The sequence below is a fragment of the Leucopleurus acutus genome, assembly GCF_964270905.1.
Source record: "Leucopleurus acutus genome assembly, chromosome: X".
Taxonomy (NCBI): domain Eukaryota; kingdom Metazoa; phylum Chordata; class Mammalia; order Artiodactyla; family Delphinidae; genus Leucopleurus; species Leucopleurus acutus.
The window spans coordinates 41673799-41699395 of record NC_139148.1 but is presented as its reverse complement, the minus strand read 5'-3'; the positions used below and the strand labels follow the sequence as shown (position 1 = coordinate 41699395).

At 47.1% G+C, this 25597-nt stretch overlaps 2 protein-coding genes across 3 annotated transcripts; both read left to right on the top strand.

Moving 5' to 3' along the window:
• Window positions 1-4902: 4902 nt before the first annotated feature.
• UXT (ubiquitously expressed prefoldin like chaperone) lies at window positions 4903-11359 on the top strand (the record flags this gene model as incomplete). Of its 2 annotated transcripts, XM_082864161.1 has the most annotated exons (7): window positions 4909-4943; window positions 5121-5227; window positions 6196-6277; window positions 6413-6480; window positions 6749-6856; window positions 10991-11054; window positions 11270-11359. In XM_082864161.1, the coding sequence occupies exons 2-7, from the start codon at window positions 5130-5132 to the stop codon at window positions 11318-11320; spliced, it is 471 nt and encodes a 156-aa protein (XP_082720287.1). In that variant the 5' UTR covers window positions 4909-4943; window positions 5121-5129. The 2 variants fall into 2 exon arrangements, with proteins under 2 accessions (XP_082720286.1, XP_082720287.1); XM_082864160.1 differs by lacking the exon at window positions 11270-11359 and having other exon boundaries at window positions 4903-4943; window positions 10991-11114.
• A 1178-nt stretch (window positions 11360-12537) lies between these two features.
• ELK1 (ETS transcription factor ELK1) lies at window positions 12538-25434 on the top strand. Its single transcript, XM_082864025.1, has 6 exons — window positions 12538-12670; window positions 19907-20150; window positions 22809-23258; window positions 23958-24425; window positions 25111-25212; window positions 25298-25434. The coding sequence occupies exons 2-6, from the start codon at window positions 19941-19943 to the stop codon at window positions 25394-25396; spliced, it is 1329 nt and encodes a 442-aa protein (XP_082720151.1). The 5' UTR covers window positions 12538-12670; window positions 19907-19940; the 3' UTR covers window positions 25397-25434.
• Window positions 25435-25597: the final 163 nt, after the last annotated feature.

The following is a 25597-nucleotide window of genomic DNA, read 5'->3' as shown; positions in this document are numbered from 1 at the left end:
ATGTCATGATTAGAAAGGACTTCACTCTGAGAGAATAATAAAAGATTCTTCCATTTATTTCCTTCTAGCACACTCATAGTTTTATTTTTACATTTAAATCTTTAATCCATCGGAATTCATTTTAGTGCAGGAAGTGAAGGAGAGTTCTAATTTTATAGTTTCCTGCTGAGTGCCATGAAATATTTCCTTCTGCTGATGAACTGGTATGCTTTTCCTTCATAAACAATACAAATCACATAACTGATGAAAGAAATTTTCACATTCTGACTTACTTCACTCTGTATGACAGACTCTAGGTCTATCCACCTCACTACAAATAACTCAATTTTGTTTCTTTTTATGGCCGAGTAATATTGCACTGTATATATGTGCCACATCTTCTTTATCCATTCATCTGTTGATGGACACTTAGTTTGCTTCCATGTCCTGGCTATTGTAAATAGTGCTGCAATGAACATTATGGTACACGTCTCTTTTTGAATTATGGTTTTAAGTCAGAAAGAGAAAAACAAATACCGTATGCTAACACATATATATGGAATCTAAAAAAAAAAATGGTTCTGTTGAACCTAGGGGCAGGACAGGAATAAAGACGCAGAGGTAGAGAATGGACTTGAGGACACGGGGAGGGGGAAGGGTAAGCTGGGACAAAGTGAAAGAGTAGCATTGACATATATACACTACCAAATGTAAAATAGATAGCTAGTGGGAAGCAGCTGTATAGCACGGGGAGATCAGCTCCGTGCTTTCTGACCACCTAGAGGGGTGGGATAGGGAGTGTGGGAGGGAGACGCAAGAGGGAGGGGATGTGGGGATATATGTATACATATAGCTGATTCACTTTGTTATACAGCAGAAACTAACACAACATTGTAAAGCAATTATACTCCAATAAAGATGTTAAAAAAGAAAAAGAAATTTTCACATATTGAGGTATAGGGAAGTCATCCTGGCATATACATAAGTTAACTTGAATTTTATGCTAACTAAAACTGCCTGTGGCCTATCAAACTTACATTGTGCATCTGCTTTAATTATTAAGGAAAAGGGTGCATTGACCAGCAGTAAAAAATGTCCATGTTAAAGATAAAGATTAAATGCCTCCCCTCCTGGGTTGCCAATGGTTGTATTCCAATGTTTAAGACGCCCTTCCCAGGTGTCAAGGCTGTACTGACTCATTCTGTACGTGCTGATCTGTTTCTTTTTTTTTTAACTTTGAAGGAAGTATCCCTGACTTGTTTGATGTTCTTTCTTCTGACATGATATAAAACCAAGCTTCTCCGGAGCAGTTCCTCAGAGTTATCTGAGAGAGACTGCCTTCCGGGCTAGAGTCCTCAATTTGGCTCAAATAAAACTCTTTTCTATTCCTATTATATTTAGATTGTTTAATGATTATTTTCATCGACATAACTAACCCAATTTCCTTTTTGCTATGGCTGTGGGAAGATCAGAGAAAAATTCACAGCTATGCACAGATGTGAATTTCATACCTACTTCCCAATCTTCTTTGATGTTAATCTTTTACTTGCTTTATATTTTCTGTGATCTTACTTTTACTTTTCAATTTAATGGGATGTATTTTTATCAGGTTCCAAATATCCAGTGGAAAATAAAGTAGGTAGTGAATGAACAAATGAGCTATAACTCCCCTGGGCCTCAGTTATTTCTTACTCTTCTTGGGTAAAGGCAAAGGCAGAGATCTCTAAGTCAGAGCTGGGGGAGGTTAGGGAATAGGATGTTGGACCGGAGGAAGAGAAAATATAAATAGAGATATAAGAGCCTCATATCTCCCAGAAGCCTGAAAACGCCCACCCATAAGCCAGTAAGAGGTCACAAGTTGAAGCCAGGGAGGCCCGTGTGCTTATTATAGTCCCAACCTATGTATTGGTGACTGACATGATTGTGTAGAGCTAGGATTGGCAAACTTTTTCTGTAACGAGCCAGATAGTAAATTCTTTAGAATTTTTAGGCCATATGGTCTCTTTGGCAACTACTCAATTCTGCCATTGTAGTGATGACAAATTGAAATTATAATGGAGTAATCACAGTTCAGACATACAAAAAATGGAGTCGGGCAGCTGTTGGGGATCTGGTCTCAGACACATCCCTGCACCACTGAGAACTTGAATTTTCTCTGAACTGTATCAAACTCAAGGACACCAGGGGCCCTTTTCAAAACAATATCTGCTAGCAGCTGCTAGTTGCAACCTTGTAGTTTCAAAGTCCCCCCTTGCCGAGTTTTATATCTTGTCAGAACAAAGAATATCAAACAGGTCAGGGTTACATTCCTTCAAAGTTAAAAAAAAAAAAACAGGGCTTCCCTGGTGGCGCAGTGGTTGAGAGTTCGCCTGCCGATGCTGGGGACACGGGTTCGTGCCCCGGTCCGGGAAGATCCTACATGCCGTGGAGCGGCCGGGCCCGTGAGCCATGGCCGCTGAGCCTGCGCGTCTGGAGCCTGTGCTCCGCAACGGGAGAGGCCACAACAGCTAGAGGCCCACGTACCGCCAAAAAAAAAAAAAAAAAAAAAAAACAAAAAACAGATCAGCACATGCAGAGCAAGTCAGTATGGCCTTAGCACCGGGGAAGGGAGTCCTATCACTGAAGGAGTACCAGCATTGGCATCCCAGGAAGGGAGGCATTTAATCTTTATCATTAACATGGATATTCTTTACTTCTGGTCAATGCGCCCTTTTCTTTAATAATTAAAACAGATGTACAGTGTAAGTTTGATAAGCCACAAACAGGCTGTTTTGTTTTAGTAAGCATAAAATTCAGGTTAACTCATGTATAAGCCAGAATGACTTCCCCATACCTCAATGTGTGAAAATTTCTTTCATCAAAGTAAATGAATGAGTGTGGCTATGTTTAAAACTTTACTACTGGACACTAAAATTTGAATTTCATATAATTTTCACATGTCACAAAGTATTCTTCTTTTAACTTTTTTTCAAGCCTTTAAAAATTGTAAATAGTATTCTTAGCTTGCAGGCAGTAGGAAAACAAGGGTCAGCAAACTGGGGGCCACAGTGTGCTGACCTCGATGTAAAACTTGGATGAGGAAGTTTGTTATTGGGAGTAGGTGTACAATTGTCACTTAACACTTGCTTTACAATACAGTGACCTCCTTTAGATCAATAAATTACAGTCCTAGAAATTTGTCACAAGAAAATAAACATGGTTGCACACAAAATTTTGAAAGCAAAGACTGTTATCTTATCCTGGATTATAACAATGAAAAAAACTGGACACATCCAAACATCGAGGAACAGAAGACTGGATCAAAAATCTGAGGCCATCCAAAAGACAGAATGCTATGCAGCCATGTCAACAATTATTGCGTGGTCTGAAACGAGAGAAAGCAAATGCTATCAAATATTAACATTTGGTGAATCTAAGTGAAGGCTATATTGGTGTTCAGTGCCCACTTTTCTGTAGGTTTGAAATGTAAAAAATAAAGTTGGAAACATTTTTAAAAAGAAAAAAAATGTTTTGGGGGGAATGTAAGTTAATAGACTTGCACAAACCCATCTCCAGCTCATCAGAACTCTGTGCTCTCCATGTTAAGTAAAGATAATAAATGTAACACCTTTTTTCACAAGAAAATGGTATAGCTTAACTCGATAATATTTGTCTAACTACCTAGTGTCTGTTTTGATCAAACTAAATGTAATTGTAACCATATGTAACATGAGAAGATTTACCAAAGAATTTTTTAACTCACAATACTTCCTTTGCAATCATCTTGTTCTAAGGGCAAAGAAAAGTTTGACTTGCTCAGGTTTTGAGTATTTGAAACAAAGCTTGCTTAAAAGACACGTAAACCCGCAAATTATCTGGGGAGACTTCCCTGATAGGGGTGGGTGCTCTAGGCCCTGAAGGTGGGAATATCATTTGGGGGATCCAGCATCCAGGTTCTCCTCCAGGCTCAGGCTTGGACTTACTGGGTTAGATGCTATTATTTGAAAATTTAACGTGGGAAATAAATCCATTCGGTAATTTGAGCGCTTAAAAATAAAGTAATAAAAAGCTTACACATTTAAATAAAAACATAGGAACTATTTCAGCTACAGGATAACCTGTCTTGGGCAGAGGACTTCAGCGACCCTCCATTTGACGCCCCTATTAAATGACGTGATTAGACATAGTGCATTGTCAATCTCTTCTTGAACCTCAGTTAGATTGCGGGCCACAGAGCTGGAGTCATCAAAGGTGCATTTTAGAAAAACTGTCTCCTTTTAAAAACGTTTTTTTAATGCTCACAGTCATTTCCATTATCGGGAGTCAAACCCAAACTTCCCGTGTGAAAAATCAAAATCCAGGGCGATACAAGGATGTACTTTCCTTTTTACAGACCAGATCCATGATCGATTCTAGCCCGTCTGCTTCTGAAGCTCGGACTTATTTATGTATTTATTTATTTTCAACACCTTTATTGGAGTATAATTGCTTTACAATGGTGTGTTAGTTTCTGCTGTATAACAAAGTGAATCAGCTATAGATATACATATATCCCCATATCTCCTCCCTCTTGCGTCTCCCTACCACCCCAATCCCACCCCTCTAGGTGGTCACAAAGCACCGAGTTGATCTCCCTGTGAAGCTCCTACTTTTAAATACTAAACGCTTTACTCTCTCTACTTCCACCTGTGCGTCCCGCTTCCTCTGGAACCCGCCAAATCCCATTAAACCTCACCCCCACCAACCACGCACTGTCCTCATAGGCTCCGCGCTCAGTCCCGGTTCCCAGCCTCTGCAGCCTTCCTTAATCTCATCGGATTTTGTAAAGCCCCGCCCTTCTCTTCTCTCACGCGTTTTCTTCCGTTCAGGACCATCCCACACCACCTGGTTATTTGGTTGGCCAGCACCCTCGTTGTACGTCATTTACCCGCGCCACCCGGAAGCTAAGGTTCTTACCAACCATTCTTTTTGCCGGCGGCTCTCAGGTAACGGCCGTGTTTGGGTGTGCCTGTGTGACCGGGTCCCAGAGTTGGGAGGGGCAGAAGGCTGAACCCCCAGTTTGAGCCGGATGACCCCACTCCTAACGTTGAGAGGGTGCAGATGTACTGTGCTTGAGAGCAAACTGAGTGGTTATCGTGGTCTTCTCCCTCCTCATTCCTCAGGAGCCCATCATGGCGACGCCCCCTAAACGGCGGGCGGTGGAGGCCACCGCGGAGAAAGTGCTGCGCTACGAGGCTTTCATCTCTGACGTGCTGCAGCGGGACCTGAGGTGAGTGACAGAATAGGGGGCGGGGCGCTTGGAGCGGTGCACGTGGTGAGCGGGGCGTTCGAAATCAGGGCGTATCCTTCTGATTGGTGGGTGAGGCGTTCGGAACCTGGCCCCGCGCGCCATTCGAGGGGGTAGGAGGGGCGATATCCGGGGTGCGAAGGTGGGCGGGAGAGGGAAGACATGGCGGTCTTAATGGAGGGTGTGTCCGCGCATGCGCGGGTTCAGATGGCGTTAAGGGTTACGAGCGAGTTTTCAGGTTCGAATCCTGACTTGGTCGTTTCGTTTTACGTGTGAACACGTTGTACCTCACCTCGAGTTTCTGTGCCTCAGTTTTCTCATCTGTGAAATGGGGAAGTTAATGCAACCTTCCTCATGTGGTGGTTTTGAGTTTTCAACGTGTTCAGTCCTTGTAAAGGATTTAACTTGGATACTAGAGGATCAATGAGTATGAAAAATTATTATCCCTCTCATTATTAATCTGAGGAGGAAGTAGAGTTTTCAGGTCTAGGATTATGAGCATCCTAAAAGGGATGGAGGATTTTTTTCTAGGGTGAGAATAGGGTATCCTGATTGGAGGGAGGCATTGGGAGTAGAGTGAAATAATACTAATAAATAATAGCTAACACATATATAGAGCTTCTTGTTTGGCAGGCACTATTCTAAATGCTTTTTAGTAAACTCATTTAATCTTTCTAATGACTCTGTGAGGTAATACTCGTTATTCCTATTTTAAAGATGGGGAAATTGAGTTCCAAAAAGGTTACTCACTTGCCAAAGTCTCACAGCTAGTAAAATGGAAAGCCTGGATTCAAACCGAAGTAGTCTGACCCAGAGTTCAAATCTTGACTTCTGCACTAAAACACCTCTTTAGGACATGGTGACATGAGAGTCTCAGAGGGTCATGATATGAGGTATTCCAAGAGAGACAGGGTTTCCTCTTGGTCACCATTTTACTCTTGTCCCATTAGAAAGGTGCTGGACCATCGCGACAAGGTATATGAGCAGCTGGCCAAATACCTTCAACTGAGAAATGTCATTGAGCGACTCCAGGTAAAGGTGCCAGGGTTAGGTACCATCTTTTTGTGGGCAAAGGAGGGGGAAGAGAGGAGATACCCCAGACCAAAACCTGTCACCTAACCTAAAACTTGACCACTGATCCCTACCTCTTTTTCCCCGGCCCCACAGGAAGCTAATCACTCGGAGTTATATATGCAGGTGGATTTGGGCTGTAACTTCTTCGTTGACACAGTGGTGTGAGTGTCTACCCACCCCTCTGAGCCCACAGGGTTCAGCTTCCCCTTTCCTTCATTCAACAAAAATTTTTTTTGAGTATTTGCTATGTACCAGACACTGCTAGGTGCTGGAGATGTGACAGTAAATAAGATAGGACAAAATTCCTGCCCACCCAGAGCTTCAATTTGGGGAAGGCGGGGGAGAGGGGAGTAAAAAAAATCTCAAACTGTGTGGTGTGCTAAACAGTGATAAGAACTTCCCCGCTTCCTCTAACCACTGTTTCCTTAGCCCAGACACTTCACGGATCTATGTGGCCCTTGGATATGGTTTTTTCCTGGAGTTGACACTGGCAGAAGCTCTCAGGTTCATTGATCGTAAGAGCAGTCTCCTCACAGAGTAAGTCCATTGCATGAGGATAGTGCCTAAAAAGCACTACCATTTGCCACACCCTTCTTCCCCCTTTCCCCATGGCTGCCTGGGATGATACTTAGGAACCCATCTCCCCTCCCCCTCAGAGCTAGGGCTGAGTAAAGTGGGGATGCAAAGCTTAGTCCCAGGTGTAGAACATAATAAGCACTGATAAATGGTCTTTGTATTGTTCACTCACACAAAAATTTATTGGGCATCTGCTGTGTGCCAGGCTCTGTGCTTGGTGGTGGGGAGGCAGCAGGGAACAAGACAAAAGGGTTCCTTGAAGGCTTACCTTCTAGAAGGCTTACCTTCTAGAAGGACTAACTGTTACACATCAGCACAGTTTTGACCAGATCCTGGAGGTCTCAGCCTATAAATCAGAAACAATAAAACAAATTACCTCTGACTTCACCTCCTGCTAATTTTCCTGCTCATCCACTGTGCTCTCACCACACTAACCTTCACAGGCTTCTTTAAACACCCTCAGAATGATCCCACCTCAGCGTGATTGCAGGGGCTCTTCTCTCTGCCTACAGCACTCTTTCCCCAGGTACCTGCATTGCTTCCTTTCTCCTTATTCAGTTTAAGTCTTGCTTAAATGTCACTTCCTCAATGAGGCTTTCTATAACCTAACTTTAAAATTGCAACCCCTGGCACTCCTGATTCCCCTCCCTTGTTCTACTTTTTCTTTTTTTCCCTAGCACTTATGACCTCCTAATGTTTACTGTGTAATTTACTTCTTTACAATGTTCATTGCCTCCTCGCATTAGGATATAAGCTTTGCAAAGGGAGAGATTTTCTCTATATCCCAAGTCACTAGAATAGCACATAGCATATAGTAGGCACTCTGTTGAATGAATTTAAAAGCATATGCTGGAAATAGATTTAAGTGGGAATTGAAGCAGATCTCTGTTGGTGGTGATGGGGAGGTAATGTGGGGATAAAGGATGGGCTCCAGTTGAGTTTAAGGTTCTGTGCAGGGAACGGGAATTGGGAGTGTGGACGGGAGGTCTGAAATGTGGCTAGGGAAGGCCTCCCAGAGGAAGTAACATTTGAGTCACTTGGTTGAGTGAACAAGCCATAGGGCTCTCTGGGGAAGAGCATTCCTGGCAAGGCAACCAGTGTGCCTGCCATGTTAGGAGGAGCTGCCGAGAATGGTGAGCATTCACTCACTCAGAAGGAGTGAGTGAGGGGATGCTGAGCAAATACACTTAGATTAACAACATCTCACAAGTGTGAACCCCACCGATCTAAGATTCCTTCTAGGTTATATTTCTCTTTATTCCTACATTCATTTCTTCCAGAGTTGCCTCCCTTAGGTTTCAGTAATTCTTCTCTTTTCAAACCTTTTCAGGATTTCAGTGTCCGTAGACCCAAATGAGCCTCAGACCCACTGGGATTTCTAAGTCTTACTGATCAGGCCAGTTGGTGAATAGTTTGGTCGAGGGACCTGGTTTCATAGGCCAATGCAATTCTGAACTTGGTGGCCATTTAGACCAAATCCAATTTTTTATGACAAAGCCTTCCTTGTTATGACACAGGATTCCTGAGCCTTTCAAATAGGTTTTAATTTTATGAAACTTGATGTCTTTCCCCAAAATGAGGTATTTGTCATTGCCTGCCCCCTGTCTGGTATTTCTGATTTACTGACCTGGTCTATTAGTGTGATGAGAAATGTGAATCTCTTACTACTTTATGGTAATTAGTAGGACTCCGTAGTAATTGAATCTTTCTAGGAGATGAAGATTTGAGTCTGTGTAGCTCGCTCTCTTCTTTAAAATACTTGGTTATTCTGGACACATTTTAAAGTAACTTTCTTTCAGGTTATTTTATGTAACCGAAATGGCCTATCAGTCCTTCCTGTTCTTAGTCTGTTTCTTTGAGGAGTGGGAGGATCAGGTCTCTGTGTACATTCTTTCTGATTACAGAGAAAGGAGTACACATCCATACCCATAAGCAGACATGATTATAGAAGAAACAGAATAACCATATGACTATTAACACTGCCTTATATACTAATCAGTAGCAATAAATTAAACATATCCCTTTTGTGTTACAACTAGCATTTGGTGAACTTTATACTTTTCTCCTCCTTTTTTATTTTAAGCATTGAAACCTTTCACAGACTAAGCTTGTACATTGAGTGCCTACTATGTGCCACATACTGTTTTTGTTCCTGAGGATACAGCGGGAAACAAGGCAGACCAAATCTCTGCCCTTACACAGCTTACATTCTAGTCAGGGAAGACAGACAGTAAACAAATAAGTAAAGGATGTAGTATGTCACAGGTTGACAATGTTGCAGAGAACAACAAGGATTGGAGGTGAGAAACATTGCCTCCGAGGGAGCAGTTGCAATTTTAAATAGAATGCTTGATTGGATGTGGGGTGTGAGAAAGAGAGAGGAGTCTAGGTTTTTGGCTGAGCAACTAGGAGGATGGAATTGCCATTTTATGAGATGGAGAAGATAAGGGAGGAGCAGATTTGGAGGGGAAGATCAGGAGTTCAGTCTAGGACCTGTTAAGTGTGAGGTGCTCGTTAAACACTGAAGTAGATTTTCTGAAGATGTAGTTAAAACTCCTCAACTCGGGGGAGAGGGCTGCATTGAAAATATAAATTTGGGAGATAGTGATATATAAATGGGTTCATACTATTTTTTCCCAATTTGACATCCTATGTTGTTGCCTTCTACTTTTCTTAACAGTATTTTGTTTCCTTAAAACACTCCTACACTGACAGATAGCTCAGCCAATAAAATCCACATTCCTATCATGATATCAAGACCCTGCATGATCTAGCCCCTTCCTACCTCTTGGATCTTATCCTGTGCTTCTTTCCTTCCACCATTCGCTTAATTTCTAACACTGGTCTCCTGACAGCTCCTCAAAAAGCTCTTTCCTGCCTCTTGGACGTTTTGTGGAAAAGACCGTCTTACTGTTTAACTCCTACTCATTCTTCAGAAAGGCCTTCCTTGATCCTTTGTATCAATTAGGATTCTTTTGGGTGAGACTGGTCCCAGTTGGCATAGATATAAGGAATTGACTAGTTCACATAACTCAACAGTCCAGAGCCAGAGTGGTTTCAGGCAGCTCCAGCTTCCCAGTTGCTTAGGCCTTGGTGTCTTTCTTAAGTCCTCTCTCTCGTACCCAGCATCCTCCTTTGGTAAATCCTGTTGACTCTACCTTCAAAATATATCCCAAATCCAATCATTTCTCATCACCTCAACTGCTGCTGCTGTGGTGTGAGTCTGCATCTCTCACCTGGACTATTTCAATAGCCTCCTCACTGGGCTTCCTCTTCCACACTAGCTGTCCTTATCCCTAGTCAGTTCTCCGCACAGCAGCCAGATGGATCCTCTTAAACCCTAGTTGTTTCATATCCCTTCTCTGATCACAATCATCCCCTGGCTCCCATCTCACTTAGAGTAAAAGCCAGAGTCCTTACCATGGCCTGGCAGCTTTTACATGATCTGTCTCCCCCACTTCCCTCTGTGACCTTACCTCCTACACCCCACCTTCGCTTATTTTTCTCCACCCATGCTGGCCTCTTTGCTGTGCCTCAGACATGCCAGGTACACTCCCACCTCAGAGCCTCTGCATTTGCTGCCCCTTGTGTCTGGAACACTCATCCTCCGTGTATTCACATGATTCGCCTCTTCATTTTAAGTCTACTCAAATGCTTCTCAGTGAAGCCATCCCTAAGCACTCTAATTAGAATTACAGCCCCCATGCCTGCACTCCTTATCCTCTCTTATCATTTAATTTTTTTATTGTACTTATAACCATCTGACATACTCCGTGTTTTATTCCATCACTGTCCTTCTTAATGAGAATTTGAGCTCCACGATGCTGAGATTTTTGTTTGTTGTGTTTGCTGCTGTCTCCCCAGTACCTAAAACGACCCGGCAGAGAGTAGACGTTCAATAAATGTCTCTGAATCTGTGCCGTCCAGATGGCAGCCAGGCATCTCTGCATAGGAGCAGGTCAGGTAATCGGATGTCCTACCACCTGCCGTGTGGAAGTCATCCATGATGTAGGTAGTTCCTGAAATGATGAGGAAGCATCATCCTCATGATCATAAGTGGGGCCCACTTTGCCCTTTCTTGTTTCTTTTCTCCAGGCTCAGCGACAGCCTCACCAAGGACTCCATGAATATCAAGGCCCATATCCACATGTTGCTAGAGGTGAGAGCAACTCACCCCATTCCCAGACACTATCTCCAAATGTTTAGGGCGGTGACCTGAGGAAGAGAGAGAGCCAGAGATGGGAAGTACCATCTTTCCCCCTAAACTGGAGTCAAATTGGAGCCAAGCTGGCTCGGAGGGAAGGGAGTTCTGAGCAAGCCTGGGGTGGGGCCTGGACCCAGGCTCCGTTCAGTCTTTTCTGTTCTCTTTTTCAGGGGCTTAGAGAACTACAAGGCCTGCAGAATATCCCGGAGCCTCACCATTGACTTCTTCCTACCTCCCCTGACATTAAAGAGCTTGAATGTCTTTGAGTCATATGGCCCTTCTTTCCCCCCTTAACCCTTGCTGTTTGCGAAAGTGCCCTGTTTCTAAAGCACAAAGTTACTAGGAGGCCCAGAGATCCAGTCTGTGTGGAACCTTTAAAAACCACTGAAGTCCCGTCTTCATCCTGTCCCCTGGCAGAATGTGCCACTTGACTTTCTGATTTGCCCTCTATACCATCGCCTTGACAATCTGGGCCCCCACCTGACCCTTCCATTTCTTTTCCTGTACAATACTCTCAATTACCTTAGAGAATGGGCCGATTCAGGGTGGAGGTTTGTTCCCCAAGGCAGCCTTTCACTCCTGGCCCTAGGGTTTACCCTTCTCCCACACCCCAATCGTTTCTCAGGTACCTTAAATTACACCCACACCCGTCTAGGCCCAACCTTGGCGTTGCCCCAGCTTCTAATTATCAATAGTTCCAGCTTCCAGCAATGGGCCTAGGGCTGGTCCAGCCCCTATTCTAGGTTGAGTCCAGCTTCCGCCAATCGATGCAGAGCCTGATTCCACTGCTTTATTACTGGCCGCAGCTCGACCCGCCCCCGTAGGCATTTAGTTTCCGCCACTCAACACTCCTTCGCTTGTCTGGCAGCTGCTCGTTTCTAAATTCGTCTTTTCTAGCCAATCACTACAGAGTTACCCTGCCCGCCTACGCAGAACCCTGGCCAGACCTCCTCCCTGCGGGCTGCTACGCCTGTGTACTTCTATACAAGTCCCGCTTCCGCTGAGCTGCGTAGAGTTTGGCACCTCCCCGTTAGGGGTTCTGGCAGCTAAGAGTCCCTCGGCCGCCAATCAGCAGAAAGCAGGGCCTAACCACCCCTATCCTCGGACGCTGGCTGTCTTCCATCAATCCCATATAGGCCAATCAGTGCGAGGCAGGCGTCCCCCGAACCTTGTCTGTCGCCCATGGCCTATCAATCTGTCTTGAACCAATCAGTGTGGAGCACCGGCGGGGCCGAGCACGCCCCCTCGGAACCCAGGCGGCCATCTGCGTTCCATCAGTTCCCCTCGGGCCAATCACAACATAGTTCTGTGGAGCAAGGCCCGCCTCCCCAGCCCTGGAAGCCGCACCGTTGATCCACGGTACTTTGGCCAATCAGCGAACAGCGGAACGTTCGGCTCCTCCTTCGTGGGCCCACGTGAGCAGTGGGGAAACGCAGGGGCGGCTTCTAGGTGCTGTCGCCGCCACCACCGCCACCACCGTCGCCTCGGAACCCGGGCCTGGGGGGCGGTGGGGCCGCGCATGGAGCCCCCGCCCCCCGGAGCTGCCAACACCGCCGCTGCGCTACACACAGGTGAGCCCGGGGCCTGGAGGGTGGAGGGCCCGGTCCGTGACCCTACGTATCCTTCCCGCCCCCGCGCGGGGGGATGTGGCTTGGCCCGTGGCCTGCTGGTGTTCGACTCCCCACCACCACCACCTCGGCTGGTGGACCTACCTGTGCCATTGTCCCCTCCCTTTGGCCCTTTGCCCCGTAGCTTAATCCCCCTTCCTGTTTTATAATGGGTCGGCCTGCGTGCTTGAATTTCTCCCCACCCCACCTTACAGTAGACTCGGCCGTGGTCTTGCCCCAGATCCCCGCTTATAGGGAACCAGTCTCTGGCAATGTCCACCTCCTTGACAGTAGGTGCGTCTGAGTGTTTGTATTCTCCTGTCCTCAACTTTCAGGGGCCCCGTCTGTGGCCTTGTTTTTTCATCCCTACTGTTCCTGTAGTGAGTCAATCCGTAGCGTTGTACCCCCCCCCCCCGCAACAGTGAGTTAATCTGTGAATTTGTATTCCTGCCTCCAATCCCCCAATGCATCAGTCTATGGCTTTATCAAACACACACACACACACACACACACACACACACACACACACACACCATTTTACAGTGGATCAGTCTAAATGCTTGTTTTCACGTTCTCCTGCTTATCAGCCCATTGCCCTGTCCTCCCTTTTTTGTAGACTGTCAGTCCAGTCCTTGGGCTTCCTCTCCCTTCCTTTTACTAGTGGGTCAGTTTAGTGCTTTATATCTCCCCATTTTCAGTAGCCCAGTCCATGGCCTTGTCCCCCTCTCCTTTTAATCAGTCTGTGGGGTGGCTTTTCTCCCTCTCCACTATTGTGCATGAGTCAATGTGCTTTTCTTCTCTCCTTGCCCCTAGTAAATAAGGTGAGCCTTTACACACACACACACACACACACACACACACACACACACACACACACACCTTTGCAGTGGATCTGTTCATTGGCCTTCCTGCCACCCATGTGCTTGCATTCACACCCCTCCAGTATACCCTCCTGTGAGTCCAGTGCTTTGTAATCCCTCCAGGAGGGTCAGACTGTGCTTTTATTTCCCGCCTCCTTTCCTTGTGCTGCATCAGTCTGTGACCTTCCCTGCCACCCTCCCTCCTTAATAGTGGATCAGCCTGTGTGCTTGTTGAACCCAGGACTTTTTTACTCTAGAACACACCCTCTCATATACACTCTTAACCACTAAGACATCTTGCCTCCCTCCAGTAAATGAATACATTAGTGATAGTGATAATGCCAATAGGAGCTAACACTTATTGAGCACCTACTGTGTACCAGGCAAAATGCTGTATGTTAATGAGCTCATTTAATCCACCCTATGAGCTAGGTACTGAGGGAAGTTTGGCATAGGGAGGTTAAATACCTTACACAGAGGTGATCAGTAGGTACCAGGTTAGGTTACCCCTCAGAACATAGGATAACTTTTTTTTTTTTTTTTGCGGTACGCGGGCCTCTCACTGTTGAGGCCTCTCCCGCTGCGGAGCACAGGCTCCGGACGCGCAGGCTCAGTGACCATGGCTCACGGGCCCAGCCGCTCCGCGGCATGTGGGATCTTCCAGGACCGGGGCACGAACCCATGTACCCTGCATCGGCAGGCGGACTCTCAACCACTGCGCCACCAGGGAAGCCCCCTAGGATAATTTTTGAGGCTTTCCTCTCTCACTACATCTCACCTCACGCGAGGCCCCACTCCTTAAAAACCAAATTAGTTCCCATCTCCATGCTTTTGTTTTTGCTGTTCCCTCTGCCTGCAGAGCTGTCTCCATTCCACACCTTGTCTCAGCACCCATCCACCCCCGATCCCAGCAGCTATGTGACCTTAGTGGCTTAACCACTTTCTCTCTGCACCTCTCTCCTCACTGGTTAAATGGGGGAATCAGAACTAGAATACCCTCCAATGTAAATAAAGAATACCTGTGAGTTAATAAAACAAGTAACTTCTCTGGCCTTACCTCCTATGCGCCGCCCCCCCAACTCTGTTCCAGCCACACTGGCCTCCTAACTGATCCTCAAAAACACCAGGTGCGACCCAGCCTTGGGGCCTTTCCCTTGGCTATTTTTTCTGCCCAGAACACTCTACCCCCCTCTCTGTGTGGATCCTTTCAGGGCTCTGTTCAAATGTCAACCCGTCCCTGACCATCTGAACCTGCACAGCCAGCAGGACTTAGACCCCTTCTCTGCTTTATTTGTGTCTTTGCCCTTTATCACTGTCAGGCACACTGTATATTTTACCAGTTTGTCATATTTATTGTCTTTCCCCGTTAGAATGGGAGTCCCATGAGGGACTCTTTTTGTCTGCGTATTTACTGCTGGGCCTCCAGCACCTAAAATTCTTATCCAGTACTTGATAAGAATTTATTGCACGAATGAATGGAAAAATATAATATCAGATAAATCAGGGTAGGGGGCAGATGGAGATGAAGAGGGCATAAGAGAGCTAGTTAAAAGAGGCTGGTTAGTTGGGACTATTCATTCAACAAACACTTACAGAGCACCTACAGAGCACCAGGCATTCTAGGTTCTGGGGATATGGGAGGGAACAAAATAGGCAGAAATTCCTGCCTTTGTGGAACAGACATTTGCTAAGAGTGCAGACTGTATAAATAAATAAGTCTAGTTAGTATGTTAGACAAGTGCTAAGGAGGAAAAGTGAAGTAGGGAAGGTAGGAATAGAGTATCAGGGTGGTTGAAATCTTAGGCACAGGGCAGGCCTCACTTAGAAGGTGCTTCTTGAATTAAGGCCTGAAGGAGTTCAGGAAGGGAGCCATAATGCCTAGGGAAAGAGTGTACCAGGCAGAAGGAACAGCCGGTGCAAAGGCCCTGAGGTGGGATTGTGCCTGGCATGTTCAAGGGCCATGAAGGAGGCCAGAGTGGCTGGAGCAGAGTGGAGGGAGAGGTAGGAGGCAAGGTCAGAAAGGTGGTGGGAGCCAGATGGTGAGGCCATGCTGATACATAAGATTGTGGGGGAGGGGCTAGGGAGGAAGAAGAGTGTCACGCCAGCTAATTGTAACATTTGAGTGTCTGCTATGTCCCAGAGATAACTTTTCTAAGTCCTTTACATACACTGACCTTTAATCCTCACAAAGGCCTTTGAGAGTAGGTGTATCTTGCAGATACTTTACTTTGAGGGTGACATATCCCCCATTTTACAGGTACAGAAGCAGAGCCAGAGAGGCTGAGTAACTCGCTCAAGGTCACACAGCTAGAACAGGACAGGAGTACGAGGCTGGAGACCCAGAGAGAAGAACACATTTGCAAGGACAGACAGGTTATTCGACACATTGGATCACACAGAGGAAGAATTAATTCTGCCTGGGAGATACCAGAACTTGATGATGTGTGTAATAAAGGGTTCATCATGTGTGGGGAAGGGGGAAGGGCACTCCTGGCAGGGAGAACAGCACATACATATTTTCAGAGATAGGAACTGGATTAACTCAGGGTGCCCATGCCAAGCTTGGGCCCACCTCAGAGCCTTTGTGCACACTGTTCCCTGTGCTTGAAGCACCCTTCCCATAGATGTCAGCATGGCTTGCCATCTCCCCTCCTTCAGATCTCTGCTTAAATGTCACTTCCTCAGGGAAGCCCCCCCGCTCACCCTGTGTAAATTAGCATCCCTGTCCCCCTGTAGGACCTTACCCTTCTGTTTTGCTCTATAGAGAGCTGGTGGAGCAAGGTGTCCAGGATCACTGCCTAGTGCCAAACTGCCTGGGTTTGAACCCTGGCTCTGCTAAATTCCAGCTGTGTGACCTTAGCCAAGTTACTTTACTTCTCTGTGCCTCCATTTCCTCATCTGGAAAACGGGAGAGTAATAATAATGCCCACCCATAGTGTTGGTTTGAGGATTGAATGAGTTAAGTGACTAAAATGGTTTGCAGTACACAGTAAGGGCTCTGTGACTGGTTCCTATTTTTTAGATTAGTATTATTCCTGGCATACACGTAGGTATCTCACAGGGCCTCTGAGACTGACCATCTCCAAAACTGACCTCCTGATCTCCCCTCAAAACCTGCTCTCCCACAGTGCTGCCATCTCAGGTGATCAGGCCACAAACCTAGAATCACCTTTGGCACCTCTCTCACTCCACCCCACCCCCATCCTCTCTGCCAACAAATCCTGTTCACTCTGTCTTCAGATTTTATCCAGAACTCAGCCACTTCTCACCAGTTCCACTGCTGCCACCACCATCTCTTACGTGGACTATTGCAGTGGCCTCTTCAGCCCGTACAGTTGGTTCTTCTTACAAGAGCCAGAGGGATCCTGTTAAAATCCAAATCACAGGCTGTCACCCCTCTATTCACAGCCTTCTCATGGCTCCTGTCTCACTCAGAGTCAATGTCAAAGCTCTTCCGGGGCCCGAAAAAGCCTTACTCAGTCTGGCCTCTGCTGCCCCTCTGTTCTCATCTCCTGCTACTTTCCCGTCACTGCCTTCTCTCCGACTACGCCAGACTCCTTTCCCTTCCTCTGACCTGACAGGCTCTCCAGCTTCAGGGCCTTTCACCCTGACTATTTCCTCTGCCTGGATGGCTGCTCCCCAGGTTGTCACAGACCTGACGCCTTCACCTCTCTTAGGTCTTTCCTCAAATATCACCTCCTCGTGACTACCCTCCCCTGACTACCCTTTCAAAAATAACAACTCCTTCCCTGCTTCGTTTTGTTTTTTTTTCCCCCCCGGAGCTCTTATCACCATCTGACATATTCTTGTTTATCTTGTTTCTTGTCTGTCTTCCCCACTAAAATGTGAATTCCGCCAGAGCAGGGATTTTTGACTGTTGTATTCACTGCTGTATCCCCAGCACCTGGCCCACAGTAGGCCCTCCAAAAATGCTTGCTAAATGAATGAAATAAAGAGAAGTAAACACATCTGAGTGAGGCATATGACTAGAACTCTTATTAGGGGTCACGTGGGAGACGTGATAATAAACAAAATACAAAACCCCATGTGCTGCTGAGGCTTGAAGCCAACCGTCAGGTTTCACCTTAAGTAAAAGATTCTGTGGCTGCTGAAAGAGGAACTGGTAAAATTGCCTGTTGTCGCCACCAGGAGTCACACTGGTCTCTTTGTGCCTCTGAAACAAACAGGCCTTCCGAATAAAAACCCAGCAAGGTCTCTGATGATGGGACTCTGATCTGGACACTTCGTGGCCTTGTGACTTACATAATTGCCTAAAATTGTGTCTGCAGAATGAACTTCAGAATGAATAGCTCAGACATAAGAGGATCAGACTGTATTTCATTACAGATTAAAGACTCAAGCTATAAATAATAGAGGGAGGTTCTTTGAAACCTTCCGATTTGGAAGGTCTTATTCTTAACCCAACAGTCCCAACAGCTGGGTGAACAGTTGATTGATGAAAGCTCATTCCTTAAGGAAAAGGAACTTCATGTTTATTTCCAATTCACACTCAGCAAAGGGAGCAGTTATGGGGTGGGTGGGGGCGCCAGGAGGGTCCTGTTCTCTGCTCGACATGCTGAGGGAGCAGTCAGTGCAAGGGGCAGTTTAGTCTAATGGTTGAAAAGATCAGACACCTGGAACTTGGCTGCCTGCGTCCAAATCCTGGCTCTGCCACTTAGGGCTGTGTGGCCTGTACATGTCATTTAGACATTTTGTGCCTCCGCTCCCTCATCTGTAAATTAGAGATAATAAGAGTACCTATTTCCCAAAGTTGTGATGAGAGAGAAATGAGTCAATAGCTATAAAAATAGCAATCCAGGTCTACATGCCCTTATCTAAAACCCTTGGGGCCAGATGTGTTTCACAATTTTGAATTTTTCAGATTTTAAAAAGGTGACAAGGTATACATACAAGATGTTACATAACACCCTTAGTGGGCTCTGTAATCAGCCACATTCAGATTTCTGCAGCAAGATAGATGTATGAACAGTCACACCAAGTGAGGATCAGTGAAGACCACAAAAGGCCTTATTTTGTTTCAGATCAGGTTTTGGCATAGCAGATAAGGAATTATGAACAAATTAGAAACTAATATTTCATAAGAGCTTATCATACCCCAGGCATAGTATATTTAATCTGTACGATAACCCTACGAGCTAGGTGGTATTATTATTATCCCTATTTTACAGATGGGAAAATTGAGGCACAAGAGGTTAAAGAACATGCCCAGTGTCACACTGCTAATAAGTAGCAGAACCAGGATTCCAGCCCTGGCGGTCTGGCTCTGGAGGGGCTGATTGTCCAGTAGGCCATATTGCCTCTGATTGGTACAATGCCTGGCATGTATTTAGCACTCAATAAATGTTCATTATTGCTGTTGTCAAGAAGGAGAACACAGAGGGACAGAGACAGGTCAGAGGAGCGTGGGATAGAGAGACAGAAGAGAGCAGACATTCAGTGTCAGGAATTTTCATAAAGGCAAGGCCCTTGGGGCTGGTAACTGAACAATGGAGAAGACTTCTAGGCAGAGGAAGGGAACCCAGCATGAAGTGAACAGCCTTTGCGAGGAGCTGGCAGAAGGAACCTCCTGGAAAACTTAATATTTGATGTGGTAGAAGATGCAAATGAAAATGTTCAGGTGAGGGGCCTTATTCTAGTTTTCTATTCGTGCTGTAACAAATTATAACAAACTTTTAACTGCTTAAAACACAAATTATTCTCTTAGAGTTCTGGAGGTCAGAAGGCCAGCACAGGTCTCACCAGGCTAAAATGCAGGTGTTGGCAGGGCTGTATTCCTTTCCAGAAGCTCCAGGGAATGATTCATTTCCTGTTCGTTTAGGTTGTTGGCAGAATTCAATTCCTTGAGGTTGTAGGATTTGTATAAAATAAATAGGCAACAAGGGTATATTGTAACCACAAAAAAAAGTTCATGTGATGAGATTGAGCTCACCCAAATAGTCTCTAGCTTAAGGCCCATAACCTTAAATTCACCTGTAAAGTTCTTTTTGCCAGGTAACATAATATACTCACAGGTTCCAGAAATTAGGATGTGGACATCTTTGGGTGAGGGGCATTATTCTGCGTATCACAGTCTGCCCTCTGGACCCCAGAGGTTCACATTTGTCCCACACGCAGAAGACATTCACGCTATCCTAGTATCCCCAGAAGTCTCATCGCATTACAGGAGTCGTCCAAAGCCAGGCTGAGGGCGTTCAGGGAATGGTGGTGGCAGTTGGAGACAGAGGTGGAGGCAAGATGGCAAGAAAGGAATCCACCTCCTGCTGACCTCTTCCCCTTCCTGTGTCTGCAACCTCTCAGCTCTGAGCTTTCTGCCCTCCAGGTACCCCTGGGATGGCGTGAGCGCTTGCGCAGCAATGGACCCTTCTGTGACGCTGTGGCAGTTTCTGCTGCAGCTGTTGAGAGAGCAAGGCAATGGCCACATTATCTCCTGGACCTCCCGGGATGGCGGTGAGTTCAAGCTGGTGGATGCTGAGGAGGTGGCCCGGCTCTGGGGGCTGCGCAAGAATAAGACCAACATGAATTATGACAAGCTCAGCCGGGCCTTGCGGTACTACTATGATAAGGTAAGGTGTTTGAGACTAGAGCCAGGAACCCCACCCACTCGCCTGTGCCAAACATTTAAATCAGTTATGTCACTTTCTTGCCTAAATTGATAGAGCTCTAACTTTGGAAACGATATTAAAATTTACCATTTCTTACCCTATCCTCTGGTACTCTTACACGAACATGGGGGCCCCTAAGCATTTATCTCAGTTGTTTTATTGTATTTTATTTTAGCTTCGACTAGAACCTTCATAGCACCATTAACACTGACCCCCTACTCACTCCACTCTCTCTGAGATACCCAAAGTCCTGCTGTCGCACTGTGCCCCGCACGACATTTCATCTTCTCTCCTTATTCCTCTGGCCAAAACTTTTGAAAACTCTATTACTAATGACTCTTCCTCATCCTGGGCCAGTCCTGAGTTCCCCCAGTTATTTCATAATCTGCTCTTATCCCAGAATAAGAATTCTAGAATATCCTTATTCTTAGAATCAAAGCCTCCATGACAGCATTATACTAACCTTTCCTTACCTTATTCTCCAGGACCCTCAACGTTTTTATCAATTCTTTTTATCTCTCACTCTGTTAGCTAAGACCTCCAAAACAACATGTATAATGCATGCTCCACACCCCATCCTCTTGTATTCCCAGAGCAACACTGGTCCACTCCAATATTTATACCAATTATTTTATCACCTTATTCCTATAGCTAAAATTATACATTTTCCTTATCTTATCCTTTCAGACTCCCAAACCAGCGCTAGATACCCCCCCATATTTATACCAGTTATTTCAGTTTCTTATTTCTTTTTTAAAAAAAATATTTATTTATTTATTTTTAATAAACCTGCACCGGGTCTTAGTTGTGGCATGCAGGATCTTCGTTGCTGCATGCGGGATCTTTAGCTGCAGCATGTGGGATCTTTAGTTGTGGCATGCGGGCTCTTAGTTGCGGCATGCGGGATCTAGTTCCCTGACCAGGGGTCGAACCTGGGCTCCCTGCATTGGGAGCATGGAGTCTTAACCACTGGACCACCAGGGAAGTCCCGTCAGTTTCTTATTTCTTTACCTGAAACTTCCAAAACAATATTTTTCATCTTCCAGTTTTATTGTGATATAATTGACATGCAGCACTGTATAAGTTTAAGGTGACAGCATAGTGATTTGACTTATATACAGCAAGAAATGTTCATCACGATAAATTTAGTGAACGTCCATCATCTCATATAGATACAAAATAAAAGAAAAAGGAAGAAAAAATCTTGTGATGAGAACTCTTAGGATTTACCCTCTTAACAACTTTCATATGTAACATACAGCAGTGTGGATCATATTTATCATGTTGTACATTACATCCCTAGTACTTATTTTTCTTATAACTGAAAGTGTGTACCTTTTGACTGCCTTCATCCAATTCCCCTTCCTTTCAACCCCCTTTGAAACTTCCAAAACAATATTAATGAACCTCCCTTTTCATTCCTTTTCTGAGAAACACAAACCCACCCTGTGATATACATGAACAACACTTAAGATGTTCCCAGGGTGCTCTAGTGCCCTCCAGATACCTCTTGTCCCCCAGAACAGCCCTGGACCTGTGCTGCACACCCTTAACTCATTTATAGCATTTATTCCATTTTTATATTTTAATCCTTTAGCTCAAACCTCCAAAACAATATTAATAATGAGGCTGCCCCACTCTGTACTCTGAGACCACCAGAATATCCCTGAGACCCTCCAGACCTGTCCTGAAATACCCCAAACGTGTTCTGTGACCCACCCAAGCCAGCCTTAAGATTCTCCCAATATTTATACCAGTATTTTAAATTCTTGTTAGTTGCCATCAGTGACTTCATTTTCCAATTGCCTCAGCTTAAACCTCCCCAATAGTATTAAGAATGAGGCTCCTCATCCTGTCCTCCCTGATGACCTTGCCCTGTTCCACGTCTGTGTCAAGAGCTTTAAATAATCCTGTAATAATTCATGTTTATTAACAATTCATCACCACATTCTTCTACATTCATTTAGTCTCTTCCAACATTTATTATCAGTGACTTCATTTTCCTGTCTTACTGCATAAACTAGACTCCAAAACTGTCCTGGCAGCCAGCCCCAGGGCCTGGCCCTGTTGGCCCACAGACACTCCTGGTTTCTGGAGCCAGGAGGAAAGCCTGCTCCTGGATCTACTCCCCTATGTGGGCCCCAGTGTGGAGAGGAGCTTGTGGGTGTGGCTTTGTGTATCTGAGGTGGGGGTGGGGGAATTGGACAGATAGAGATGAAGAGAGTGTGACAGAGGGAGACTTGGAGGGGGATGGACAGGAAGGAGATGTGGAGGGGAGAAGGGCATTAGACTAAAGGAAGGATTATGGGTGGGGGGGGACAGAAAAGGAGGAGAAGCTGGGGGAGAATACAGAGAGGGGAATCAGGTTGGGGGAGAGTGGTAGAAACTGGAAGAGAAGGGAGGAGACCCCAAATTAGATGAGTGAGCTGTGAAAGAAGCTGGGAGGGGGAACCTATGGGGAGGCAGACACTGAGGTGGGACGGTGTATATGTAAAAGGACAGGAGAGGGGCACGAGGAAAGAAAGGCACTATAGGAGACACACCCCTTCACCCCCTCACCATCCACACCCTCCCTGGCCCTTTCTTCTAAGACCCTCTATCCTGTCTCCCCCTTCCCAGAACATCATCCGCAAAGTGAGTGGCCAGAAGTTCGTCTACAAGTTTGTGTCCTACCCCGAGGTCGCGGGGTGCTCCACTGAGGACTGCCCGCCCCAGCCTGAGGTGTCTGTCACCTCCACTGTGGCAAATGTGGGCACCACAGCTGTACACGCCATCCCCGGGGACACTGCCTCTGGGAAGCCAGGCACACCCAGGGGTGCAGGAGTGGCAGGCCCAGGCGGCTTGGCACGCAGCAGCCGGAATGATTACATGCGCTCGGGCCTCTATTCCACCTTCACCATCCAGTCCCTGCAGCCGCAGCCACAGCCACCCTCTCATCCTCGGCCTTCCACAGTGCTCCCCAACACCGCCCCTGCAGGAGCAGCAGTGCCCCCCTCGGGGGGCAGGAGCACCAGTCCAAGCCCCTTGGAGGCCTGCCTGGAGGCTGAGGAGGCCGGCCTGCCTCTGCAGGTAAGGACTAGAGTATGGAAAGTCAGCAAGAGGAGGGATGTACAATTCCCAAGTGAGGAGGGGGCTGGGAGGAGGGGAGACATAAACGTCCTATTAAAGGAGATGTAGTGGAAGGAGGGACACAGAAGTCCCCTTGGAGAAAGGGATGGGGAGGAAAGCTATGCAAAGCCTTGGAAGGAAGAAGGAAATTAAGCACACGACAATTAGTAGTACACCCAACATGTAGCAGGTGTCCTGAATGTGTTTGCTTAATGCACTGGTTCTCACACTTTTAGCACTCATCAGAAAGCACGTAGAGGGCTTTTTAAGCCACAGATTTCGGGGGGCCACCGCCCAGAATGTCTGTTTATGTGGGTCTGTGGATGGGTCTGAGAGTTTGCACTTTTAACAAGTTTCCAGATGAGGCGTATGCTGCTGGTCCATAAAGCAAATTTCTGAGAACCACTGCTTTCGTGAATGGGGGCAGTATCTCCTGGTGTCCCGCCCCTAAAGGCAGCTGTGCCGCTATCAGGTGTCTCACCCCTCCCCTGCCCCCAGATAGGAGGACCTACTCCAGAAGGAGCCCCACTTCCTTGGCAAAGTCCCACGTCTTGTTGGAGGACCTGCTCCCACTACCAGGTCCTGCTTTCCAAGGGAAATAATTGGCTTCACTACCCCAGCAATCTTTAGGCACCCCCTCTGCACTTGTTCCTCTTCCAGGTCATCCTGACCCCACCCGAGGCCCCAAACCTTAAATCCGAAGAGCCAAATATGGAGCCTGGGTTGGGCCGACCACTGCCCCCAGAAGTCAAAGTGGAAGAGCCCAAGGAAGAGTTAGAAGCTGCAGCCACTGGGGAGGCGGGGTTTGTCCTGGAAGCCGTCAAGGCGGAGCCCTTTGAGCCCAAGGCCGAGCCAGAAGCCCCTCCTGCGGAGGGCGTGCCAGCCCGGCTGCCTGCGGTCGTTATGGAAACTGCGGCGCCGGTGGGCGGCCTTGCGGCTTCCACAACTTCCAGCACGGAGAACGCCCAGCCTCAGAAGGGCCGGAAGCCCCGGGACCTGGAGCTTCCACTCAGCCCGAGCTTGCTGGGTGGGCCGGGACCCGAACGGACTCCAGGATCGGGAACTGGTTCCGGTCTGCAGGCGCCAGGCCCAGCGCTGACGCCTTCCCTGCTACCTACGCACACATTGGTGAGAGCCTTTGAAGGGGCGGGGCTGGCACCTGGAATGAATGGGATTGGGGCGGGGTGGTGGTGGGAGGAGTTAGACTGACTGCGAGGGCCAATACGGTTATCTCTGAGTGAGTGGGAGGGTGGAGCCTTCGAGTGGGGTTGGCTGCGCGGAGAGACGGGGCTTGATTGCTACAAGGCGAACGAGCTTGCAATGCCGAGGGGTCGGGTCCCCAAAAGAAGGCAGATCTGGGGAGTTCTGTGGGCAGGTACTGGGGGGCCCGAGAGGCTTTCTGCAGGAACTGTTTCTGGGTTGGAACATAGCTTGAGGAACCTAAGCGGGGCTTTGGGGCCTGGGATTTGCTTAGCGGGTTTCCTGTGAGGTATGCAGGTGGGGGATAAGAGTTGGAAGTTGACCCTGAGCTACTGGGATGGTGAGGTTTGAAAGCGGCATGTGGGTGGGGTCTTGTAGGTGGTCTTGCCCAATGAGGCTGGGGTGGGCCCTCAGGAGTTAGGAGGGGTTGTCTGTGTAAAGCTGGAGAGCTGTCACGGGCATGGCCTTGGTAATTATGGTCTAGGCCTGTGCTCTTTGAGGAGTGATCTCATAAGTATGAGTGGGCAATCTGGCGGGGCTGGAACCAAGTTCCTTTGGTTTTCCCACACCTGCCCTCTTGCTCACTTGCGCCCTGACCACCCCTTCCCCACAGACCCCGGTGCTGCTGACGCCCAGCTCGCTGCCCCCCAGCATTCATTTCTGGAGCACCCTGAGTCCCATTGCACCCCGTAGCCCGGCCAAGCTCTCCTTCCAGGTAGGATCAGCTCCCCCCATCTCGGAAAGGGTGAGAGACCCTAGCACGGTCCCAAGCCATGACCTCTCCCTATTTTTGTCCCCAGTTTCCGTCCAGTGGCAGCGCCCAGGTGCACATCCCTTCCATCAGCGTGGATGGCCTCTCAACCCCCGTGGTGCTCTCCCCAGGGCCCCAGAAGCCATGACTATCACCACCACCACCCCTTTCTGGGGTCACTCCATCCATGCCCTGAACTTCTCTCCAGCCAGCCGTCTCAAGGAGAAACGTAGTTCAGCTGACAGACTCGTGCTGTGGTCGTGGTTGGGTGGGGATTCTTAGGAAAAAGGATCTTTCAGTAACCCTTCCACAGAAAACATACAACTTCTCTTTTCTTGGTCAGTCCCCC